The sequence below is a fragment of the Morus notabilis genome, unplaced genomic scaffold (assembly GCF_000414095.1).
Source record: "Morus notabilis unplaced genomic scaffold, ASM41409v2 Scaffold78, whole genome shotgun sequence".
NCBI classification, from domain to species: Eukaryota; Viridiplantae; Streptophyta; class Magnoliopsida; order Rosales; family Moraceae; genus Morus; species Morus notabilis.
The window spans coordinates 1,485,532-1,497,100 of NW_010367622.1; the positions used below are offsets into that span (position 1 = coordinate 1,485,532).

Sequence of the window (11,569 nt, forward strand, 5' to 3'; positions counted from 1 at the left end):
AGCCGCACTTTCATCTGCTGCACCTTAGCTGGGTTACATGATCCTTAAATAATTTTGAAGCTCATTAGCCCAATCTTCCCAGGTTTTCGAATCGGGCTTCCAACTCGTGTACTTACGATTGTACGATGCCAGACGCTGAAGCAACTCCTCCTTTTGATTTTGCATCCAATGAAGAGTGGAGTCCTCATCATTTTTGCCTCTCGGCATCTGATAGAACACACCAACTTTAAAACGATGCACAAGAAGAGGCCACATGCGAATAGAACAAATGGAGAAACGACGCAAGAAAAAAAGTACAAGTTTTTATCATCTTTTTAGAGTTGTAACGAATTGTCATCTTTTCATTCAATTTCATCACAGCCCTTACACAAGTTTTTATCAAAGCATAAGTACTGCCACCCAAAGACAATGAAATTGGAGAAGGGAAGTATTCGAACAATAGGCTAGGCTCAGAAATGCTTTTCAATGTGGACTCTTGTTTTACTGTTGGTATGTTTCAATGACTGAACCTAAAGCACCATGTACTAAGTCATAGTGTGCTAAGTGCTAACAAAGTGTCTAACGTATGCATTTACATTTAAAAAAATTATTCAATATCTGTAACATTTAACTAACATTATGTGGCGTAGTTTGTTTTATTATATTCTGCAGATTATTGATGGGCATGATCTTTTGAATGAAAGAACGAATACTGAACTGAGATATCTTAAGAAGGTAAGCCTAATGTGGACTCTTTACATACTGGCGTGCAAGAAGTTCTAGGCATATGCCAATGTAATTATAATCATTTGTATGTATTTCTGTTGGAAGTATTTTCAGGTAAAAAAATTACAAGTTCAACGTTATGGACCTACATAAGCCAATGTTATTAGTCTTTTGTGTATTTTACGTGTATCTGTTAGAAGTTCTGTTTCTGTTGAAGATGTTGGTAAACACATGTCTTATAACTCATAACTACTGTATGTCGGGAAGGAAATTTGCATCTCAAGATTTGCCAAAGTATTCCAACGACAAAACATGCTTGATACCATTGATCTCAATTTCGATTGTCAAAACTTCGTATGAAGAGCTTCTAATAAGTCACACAACTACACAAAATTATGAAGAGGCAATCATACAACTTCATTTCAAGAATTTAAATTAACATGCTATACGTGTAGTGTAAACGACATCCAACTAAGGGAAACTCACTAAAAATGACGATGACAACAGTTGGCAGTGTAATCATCCACCGGCATGTGCAGAGGCAATGGAAGAGTAAATTAGTATGGGAAAGGTCTTACCGTGTTTGATCCGGTAGAAGATAATGGTTGATCTGCTTCGACAACCCCCAAACGCACTGTGATGGACGTCGTTGAGGATATGGATACTGGCACCGACAACAGAAAGCTCTATTCCTGGGAGCACGCTTCGGAGGTTGGAGATGACGTTTGGCGCTACATCGACTCAAGATCACGGTCAATGGAGGACGCCTGTTCACTCGCGTGGGATCAATTTCTCCCGTGTTGAATCACGTAAGGACACGACCGAGAAAGGAATCTAGGGATCGTGATTCCCCAAAATTGGCCATCTGGGATGGGTTTGAATGGGATGTACCTGTGAGGATCTTCACCGGGGATGGGTATTTGGTGGATGGAGCGATTTCACAGCGGACCCTCCAAGAAGAACACGCTGAACACGTGAATGGAGTGCTGCCAGGTTCAAAGCTCGAATCGTTGATATTATTGAGAGGAATATGCAAGCTTTTAGCAGAGCAGAGCAGAAACTTTCTCGTAAGAGAGGCAGCAATACTGTAGAAAATAACTCGAGTAATGCGAGTTCGACGGGTGGATGAAGTTTACTTACCCGAGTTATTATTTGAATTTTAAATGCAAGTTTTGGTTCCTAAATGCGTATTTCAGCTCAAAAATAAACTCGAGTTAAACTTATTCAAGTGTAATTCACGTGAATACTTCTTTAGTAATTAACGCATTAATTATAACATTAAATTGAATATGCTCAATTTAATATGTACTACAGTTTCCAAAAAAAAAAACAAAAAAACAAAAACAAAAAAGCCGGCTTTGCTTTGGTTCGGGGATCTCATCTCACAAAATCTGCCGTGTCCACCTTCCCCATTAGTGGGCCCCAGAAGGTCACCACATCCTCCTTCCAAACAAAGTGGGCCCCACAAATAGTCCGTACGCTAATAGAAGGAATCGGACCCAGTCCAAACCCGCCGTACTCCACACGCAGAGGGCTGATGACCAATCTCTCCTTTCTCAAACGTTTTTCAACCTCTTATCGATCAGATTCTCTCTCTCTCTCTCCTTCTTCTTCTCTCTCTCTCTCTAGTTGATTTTTATTATTTTTTTATTTAAATCACAGAATTCCTAAGTAGAATTTCCCTGATTTTGAATCCCTCACCTAATATTTCCTTTTCTTCAAAATCTGCCCCTCGTTTTTCAACGTCGAAACGGCGCCGTTTACCGTCTTTGGATTCTTTGGCGTGTATTTCTTCTCTAGTTGATCGTTTTCAATTTGAGGCCTGAAATTCAATTCAATGCTCTTTTCTTATTTGCGATTTTGGTGTTGTAATTTGAAGGCACGAGCTTTTTTGATGGTAAAACTCCATTGAATTTTCCCCTGAGAACTCCCAAGTTTCTGGAGGTAAAAGTTATCCGATGTTTGTTCAAAATGTCATTTTTTTTATTTTTTATTTTTGATTTGGGATGATTATGCAAATCCTCATGTAATTTAGGGCTGTTCTCAGCAATTAATATTGAACTTCTCTGTTGCTTTTGATATAGTGAAATATAACGGTCTTTAGTTTGTGTTTTACTCACTTTGAAAAACTAGTCTATGTTAGTGTCTTGCTTTATGTCATTTTCTTTGTAAATTCAGGAGCAAAAAGAGGGGAAAAAAAAAGAAGAAAAAAAATCCCATTATATAGGCCATACAATATGGCTGATTTGAGACTGTTGCTTTGATTTGTAATGGGCAATATTGTTTCATGTGTTGCAGAGAAGCTTTATCTTGTTTATGATTTGTGTACGCGTTTATATGTGTAAGAATCTGATTATGATTTGGTATACAATTTGGAAGAAGGGAATTTTGCTTGAGTTAAGACATTAGTGAAAAATGCACTATTGCCTCTACGTTTATCATGCTAATTCCAAAATGCACTGGTCATTACACAAAATTTTGAAATAAGGACATGTATTAACTTAAGATAAACAGAAGCTGTATATTTAACCTGGTTAAAAGAGTTTATGGTGATATTTCTCGCATTATGCAATCTAAATTTTAGAATTCAGAATTTATTATTTATTACTTTGGAATAGAATTTCTTTTTTTTTTTTGCTGAAATTTTGTTTAATATGCAGTCTGTTTCAACATGTATCATGCCAAAAAGTTTTCGACTGTGAGTTTGGTGCCACATAAAGGTCAAAGTTCAGAACAACCTGAAAATTCCGGGGGTTTGAGTAGCTCTGCAGTGAAAAATTCAACACCTGCTGGAGGAAGTGGAAAGCAACGGCTGCGATGGACTTCAGATCTTCATGACCGTTTTGTGGATGCCATTACACAACTTGGTGGACCAGATAGTGGGTATTTTCTTTTAAGTAACATTTACAGTATGGTTGCAGTTTTACTTTTTTGCTTAAACTTGAAACTTGTGAACTTATGTCGGTCTTTCTTTAGTCCTTGTCTCCTGAGAAATATATAGAGTTTCTGTTGCAGCTTCACTTAGAAATTTAATTTTATGTACACGGTGAATTTGGTAGATATAATCTAGATTGACATTTCCAGTCCGCGTGCCCAATTCTGAAAGCTGTTTAATGATTATTTAAGATACTTAGTTTAAGAATGTAAAAAAAAAAAAAAAAGAGAAAGGATTAAACTAGACTGATTTTTTAACTTTTGAACAGACTTTGCAAAATGATTTTCATTTATAATCTTTTAAATGGATTTCAGAATGTCAAATGTACAAACTTACGGGCTACGGCTAGGTCTATGATATGTGGTTTAGCACCAAATATAGATTTGTAGTAGGTACATTGCAAACTTTTAGCCTCAGACCAAAAGTATGTTGTTTTTTAGTGCTGGAACTTGCTGCGTTGAAGGGTAACTCATTGCAAAACTACTGGAAGCGGCTCACTTTTAGTGTTAGCTCTTTTTTTTTTTCTTTTTCTTTTTCCTTTTCTTATTTATTTATTAAGAGAGAAAATGAGAGAAAGGAGCAAAGAGGAAGAGTTATCCTCTTCAGAACTTCTCCAACTATACACGAGGATACAGAATTAAAATTAAAACAGAATTAAAACAGACTACGACTAGGACAGGGCTATAAAAAGGGACCCCAAGTCCTAACGAAATCCGAAAAACTTGGTTTCCAAACTCCTTATCTCCATACACCTACAACCGCACCCAATACTTCATTTTGTCCCAAACAATATTTTCATTCTCCCCTTGATCCTCAAAGATTTAGTTATTCCTCTCCAGCCATAAACCCCAAAAAATTGCTAAAATTGCTGCTCTCCATAAAATCAGTCCCCTTTGACTAAATCCAGAAGGTGGAGAGAAAACCAACAAATCAGCATAGCTCCCCGGCAACACCCATGGAAAACCAAACTCCTTTAGGAGGGAAGAACAAATCCTGCGAGAGTAAGAGCAATGAAGAAACAGATGATTAGTTGTCTCCTCGTTGGCCCTACATAAATAACACCATCCTGGTGACAGCGAAATAAACAGACTTCGATGTTGCAAAGACTCACGAGTATCCACTTTATTGAGAGCTAGAAGCCAGCAGAAAACTCGAACCTTGGGGCATGTGATTTCCATATCTAATCTAACAATGAGTCAAAGCTCTTTTCTATGGGGCTGAAGCGTAGCAGTCCCTACACTTAGCTCCTTTTTTATTTTTGTGTGATTTTTTTTTTTTACATTTTAACTTTTTTGCGTTCTTATTTTTCACGTGTTCTTATTTTATTTTTGGTTGGTTAATATAATTTTCTTCAAATGTGTCCCCACTTAATTTTTTCGTCAATTGTTATCTTTACACATATTTCTTTTTAAAATAAATTCAAAAATCCTTAAATGGTTGTATAAATGAATTTCTCATTATTCGGTAAACAATAAACTCTTCAGGTGGCTCTAACACGATAATATGTGCGGAGCACGTTACGAAACTAGTATTTTCAAAAAACAGAAATCCTGGAAATGAGGAGTCACTAACCAATGAGGAGAAAAGTGATTTGACAGAGAACAAACCACTATAATCCAGCACCCACTCCCTTCTGTCCTGTGTAAATCTGAGAATCCTAACCTGCTCCACTGTAGCAATTAACTCCAACACCTCCCTCATTTCCCTGTCCGTTAAGTTCCGTGAGAAGCTAAAATCCACGAACTAACTCTACCATCCTAGGAATCCAATTCAAGAGCAAAATTAGCAACTGGCTGATCCTTCAAAGATGAGATTCTATGTATGTGGTAATTTGAGAGGAAAAATTGAAGGAAAATTTGTATTTTGCATGACAATTACAACTGGTTTATATACATGAGCCCTAGCCTTTAGAAACGGCAATCACATCCCATAATATGTGAGATATCACACTAAAAAAGGAAACGAACCAAATTAACCTAATTCTAGGGAAACTAACTATTATATTCAAACTTTCCTAATTTAGTCTATACACGTGTAAAACACATTCTTCCACACTCTTCCTCAAGCTGGTGAATAGGTATTCACCATTCCCAGCTTGGATACAAAACTCTCAAACACTGAACTACTTAACCCCTTGGTGAGTATATCAGCAAGTTGGATACATAAGGTGTACAAATCAGTCCACTATCCAACTTTTCTTTGATGAAGTGTCTGTCAATCTCGATGTTCTTCATTCGATCATGCTGCACCGGGTTATGAGCTATGTTGATTGCAGATTTGTTATCACAATAAAGTTTCATAGGGTCGTCCCACGTAATCTTCAGATCCTCTAGAACAATCTTCAACCATAGTAGTTCACACAGACCCTGAGCCATTGCTCGGTACTCTGCCTCAGCACTAGACCGTGCTACCACATTCTGTTTCTTACTCCATGTCACCAGGTTTCCACCAAGGAAGCTGCAATAACCTGAAGTTGATCTTCTGTCAACAACTGAGCCAGCATAGTCAGCATCTGTGTATGCCTCAAGAACTAACCCTCCATTCCTCTTGAAAAGGATGCCTCTACCTGTGTCCCTTTGAGATATTGCAAAACTCTGTATGCCACTTGCAGATGAACTTCTTTTGGATTGTGCATGAATTGACTGATCACACTCACCGCATACGCTATATCTGGCCGAGTGTGAGAAAGATAAATGAGTCTCCCCACCAACCGTTGATACATCTCTCTATCCACCATAGCATCTTCTTCTGCCTCTCCAAGCTTGAGATTCGGTTCTATTGGAGTACTCACTGGTTTGCATGCTGTCTTGCCGGTTTTTTTGAGTAGATCTGTAACATATTTCTGTTGAGAGATGAAAATGCCTTGCTTAGAACGAGCCACCTCAATCCCAAGGAAATACTCCAATCTTCCTAACGTCTTGATCTCAAATTTCTTAGCTAAACATTGACTTAGAAGTTGTCTCTCCCTATCATCATCACCGGTCACAATTATGTCATCAACATACACCAATAGGGCTGTAACTTTACCTAAAGGTGAGTGTTTAATGAACAAAGTGTGATCTCCTTGACTCTGCCTATATCCCATAGCTGTCATTACTCCAGCAAACCTCCCAAACCATGCTTGCGGTGATTGCTTAAGTCCATAGAAGGACTTTTTTAGTCTACATACTGTACCAGCAGTCAACCCTTTATTATAACTCGGTGGAACTTCCATATAAATTTCCTCCTCCAGTTCTCCATGCAAAAATGCATTATTGACATCAAACTACTGCAAATCCCAATCACCATTAGCTGCTAGTGACAATAAAACTCTAACAATGTTCATCTTTGCAACCGGAGCAAACGTTTCTTGATAATCAATCCCATAGGTTTGAGTACAACCCTTGGCCACCAACCTAGCCTTGTATCTTTCTATTGATCCATCTGCTCAATATTTTACCATGTAAACCCATTTACACCCTACGGGTTTCTTTCCTTCAGGTAACTTCACTAACTCCCAAGTTCTGTTCATCTCCAACGCCTCCATCTCCACATTCATAGCTTCCTTCCATTTTTCATTGGTTAAAGCCTTGGATAAATTGGCAGGGATGGCAATGATGTGTAAGCTGACAAGGAAGGCTCTATGGAATGGTGAAAAGTGTTTAAGGGACAGGAAATGTGCAAGAGGGTATAGGGGTCGGTTTGTGCATTCTCTAACTCCTTTCCTGATAGCAATAGGGAGGTGATTAGAAATTGTTACCTCATTCTCAGGATTTAGGTTGGAGTCTTGGACTTGCACAGATTCAGGGACAACCTTCTTCCTTCTCGAGAACACTTTGCCTTTGCCAAATCACACACTATCAAGGGCCGGATTTGTAGGTGGGTTTACAGGAGGCTCTGGATTTGGATTTTCAGTGGGCTCGGTGGGAGGAACATTTTCAGTAGGCTCGGTAGAAACATCCATGGGACTAGGCTATCTTGACACAGGAAGTGGTGAAGATGGCAAATCAAGAAGCAAAAAATCTGCCTTATCCTTATCTTCTATTATTGAATTCTCCCCCTGAATATAAGGAACAGTGAAATAGGATTCTTGTTTCATAGAAGGTCACATCAGCTGAGACATAGAACTTTTTTGATGGGGAATGATAGCACTTATACCCCTTTTGAGTTGAAGAATATCCCACAAACACGCATTTTAATGCCCTTGGATCTAATTTTCTCCGGTTCTGACTATGAACATGAACAAATGCTACACACCCAAATATGCGAGGAACAAGATTATTTGTGGTGTGTAGGTTTGGATTGGACTTGGAAAGGACATCCATTGGACTTTTAAATCCTAGGACTCTAGAAGGCAAACGATTTATGATATGGGCGGCTGTAAGAACTGCTTCTCCCCAAAAAGATTTAGGCGCATTTTTTTGAAACAAGAAGGATCTTGTTGAATCGAGGAGATGACCATTCCTCCGTTCTGCTACTCCATTTTGTTGTGGAGTGCTCACACAAGAGGACTCATGTACTATTCCTGCTTTCTGAAAGTATGGAGTTAGGACTTGATTGAAATAGTCCTTAGCATTATTCGACCTAAATCTTTTGATATTGACCCCAAATTGCGTCTTTATCATAGAACAAAAATTTGGAAGAACAGTGTTGACGTCGGATTTCTGTTTGAGCAAAAAGATCCAGGTGACTTGAGTACAATCATCAATGAACGACACAAACCATTTAGCTCCATTTACAATGAAAATAGTGGAAGGACCCCAAATATCACTGTGAATAAGATCAAAAGGAATGGAACTTCTTTTATTACTGATTGGAAAAAATACACGTTTGTGTATCAAGTTCACAGACTTCACAATGAAAATTTTCAACCGCTAGACCCTTAAATAAAGAAGGAAACAAAAGTTTAATAATCCTAAATGATGGATGCCCAAGTCTGCGATGATGAAGCCAGACTTTTTCTTTATTGGATGAAAAAGACTCTGAGACAGGAGAATGAGATGTTATACCCTTGGTAGTGTTGGATTGACTTGGTGTTTTGAGATAGTAGAGCTCGTCCCATTCTCTAGCATGTCCAATCGTCCTCCCCGAATCCTTGTCCTGAAATACACAATAACTATGATTAAAAACCACTTTACAGTGCAAATCTTTAGTGAGCTTTTGGATGGAAACAAGAAGTGTGGTTAGCCTAGGGACGTGAAGAACATTTTTTAACAACAGTGACGGGCTTATCTTGACATCACCTATGCCTGCCACAGTAGTTAATGATCTGTCGGCTGTGACTATTTTCCTATTACTTGGACATGGGGTATATGAGGAAATTTTTTTTTGATGAATGGGTCATATGGTCGGTAGCTCCCGAGTCAATAATCCAAGAGCTAGTAAAGGCTATATCTGAGACATTTAATTCGATGGAGAAGGGAAGTTTACCTGAATACGCTAGTGAACAAGTACCTGATGGTTTTTCAAGATTGCCAATAAGTGATCTCACCCTCTCAATTTCTTCTTGGCTGAGATTTCCCATCTCTTGTGATGTCCCTTTATGCGGCTGCACTGCTACAATCTGGGCTCGTCCATTGTTCCTCGGTTGCTCTCCTTTTTGTCCCCACTCGCGGCTTGGTGGTTTTCCATGCAATTTCCAACACCGCTCATGAGTATGACGTGCCTTCTTGCAATAGGTACACCATAGAGTGTCTTTGTAGTCACGGTTTTGAGTCTTTGGCTGGCTGGTCCTCCCATTCTCGACCGCTGGCACTTTTTTTACATTTGTGGCTGTCTTATTGCTGTTACTAGCAACTAAAGCCGAACTGTCAGTCCCCTTTGGTTCAAGCATCAATTCCCTTCTACTTTCTTCTCCTCGGATGAGTGCCACCACTGCACTGAAACTTGGAACTTCTTGTTTGCCAAGAATCTGAATTCTAACTAAATCAAATTTTGGATTGAGTCCAACAAGGAAATCATAAACTCTATCTTGTTCAATAAACTCCTTCAAAATTGCTGCATCATCGGGACACTTGGTCTTAATCACCCTATAATGATCAAATTCTTGCCACAGAGCTTATATTTGATTGGCATATTCAGTGACAGTCCTATCTCCTTGTTTTGCAGCGATCATCTTAACTTTGACTTCGTAGACTTGGGCAGCATCCTTTGCCTTGGAATACGTTTCTTGAATTGCATCCCATACATCCTTGGCAGTGGCCAAGAACATACATGTATTGCTAATCTCCGGAGTCATGGAGTTCCATAGCCATGCCATGATCATCGAATCCTTCTCATCCCACGCTCCAAATCGTGGATCTTCCGGTTTTGGCCCTGTCCCTAAGATGTGGCTGATTTTTCCTTTCCCTTTCAGCGCAGTCCAGACAAGTTGGGACCATTTAAGATAGTTTTTTCCATTCAGCCTATATGCGGCCTGAATGTTTTGCAATTCCCCGGCTTGAGGCCTAACGATTTTTGCATCCTCCGACTATATCGTAGCTGTTGTTTCTGCCACCTCCGACATCCTCAATCAAACCAAGCAGTCCCAAGGCAATTAAAGCCGGTTGAGTCAAGTAAAATATCAGCGATGAAGGCTGATACAATTCAGGCGCTCTCTTACGAAAGCTTCCTGCCAGCAGTGGCGGCAGGGAATCAATGGAACTTAAAAAAAAAAGAATCAACGAGGCAGAAAAAATAGGGCGGTAGTGACACAAAACAACCCTTCAGCAACAGAGCAGAAAAACAGAGAAGGAACACTTGGCGATGAAGCAGGGTTTCAGAAAACTCCTCGGCAACAGGACAGAAAAAAAAAGAAAAAGAAAAGAGAACCCTGCGATGAAGGCTAGGGTTTCAGAATACCCCCTCGGCAGCAGGACAGAAAAAAAGGGAACCTTTGGCGATGAAGGCTAGGGTTTCCGTTCCCAGAAAAAGAGCCTAAGGCTCTGATACCATGTGGTAATTTGAGAGGAAAAATTGTATTTTGCATGACAATTACAACCGGTTTATATACAGGAGCCCTAGCCTTTAGAAACGGCAATCACATCCCATAATATGTGAGATATCACACTAAAAGAGGAAACTAACCAAATCAACCTAATTTTAGGGAAACTAACTATTATATTCAAACTTTCCTAATTTAGTCTATACACGTGTAAAATACATTCTTCCACAGGGTGGTGAATCTTAAACACAAGGGCCCTCCTTCACTCCAATAATCCTCTCAAAATTTAACAATTTCTCCCGAAACAATTTTCCATTTAACCCTTTCGAAAAAAATATTGGCCACCGACTGGACTGATTTTGTAGGACATCTGAAAGTAACTCTCGATGCTGCCCCTGAATCCCATCTATTTTGGTCCATTCCATACTTCTCAACAATAACTTTATGCCACAGAGCTTCTGTTTCCAGTGGAAACCTCCACAACCATTTTGCTAGTAAAGCTTCATTTTTCTTCCTTATATTACCAATACCAGGCCCTCCCAGCTCTTTTGGTTTGCAAACCTGAATTATTCTCAGAGAACCCTACCAGAAAAAATCTCTCATAAGCTTCTCAATTACCTCTGCCACTCCAACCGGAATTCTGAATACCGACAAGTAGTAAATAGGCAAGGAAGCAAGGACGGACTTAATTAGAGTTAACCTGCCTCCTTTAGATAAAAAAGCTTTCTTCCACCCATTCAATCTCTTTGCTACTCTAGATACCACTGATTTCCCAAAAGGCAGCTTGCAAGGGATTTCCTCCTAAAGGTAAACCCAACTACTTGTAAACCCAACTACTTGACTGGCCAGGAACCAACCGCACATCCAACCACACCAGCCAACAACAACAACCTTTCCTCCAAATTAATGCCCAGAATGATGCTTTTATCCAAATTTATCATCAAACCTGAAATTAAGCAGAAATTTTTTTCTTCCTTTAGTTTGAAAGTGTAAATATGGGACAAGGACCATCGTACACCAGGGAAAGA

At 39.2% G+C, this 11,569-nt stretch overlaps 1 protein-coding gene across 3 annotated transcripts in view; it reads left to right on the forward strand.

Annotated features, from left to right (window-relative positions):
- The first annotated feature begins 2,236 nt into the window (after nucleotides 1-2,236).
- The window catches only part of LOC21410564 (myb family transcription factor PHL7), a 19,958-nt gene continuing 10,625 nt past the window's right edge, over nucleotides 2,237-11,569 (forward strand). For 2 of the 3 annotated variants that reach the window (XM_024175372.1, XM_024175373.1), the window contains exons 1-2: nucleotides 2,237-2,649; nucleotides 3,366-3,584. In XM_024175372.1, coding sequence (XP_024031140.1) covers nucleotides 3,377-3,584 — 208 coding nt within the window. In that variant the 5' untranslated portion in view covers nucleotides 2,237-2,649; nucleotides 3,366-3,376. Of the gene's footprint in view, nucleotides 2,650-3,365; nucleotides 3,589-11,569 lie in introns of those variants that run through there. The other variant, XM_024175374.1, reaches the window with a different exon arrangement.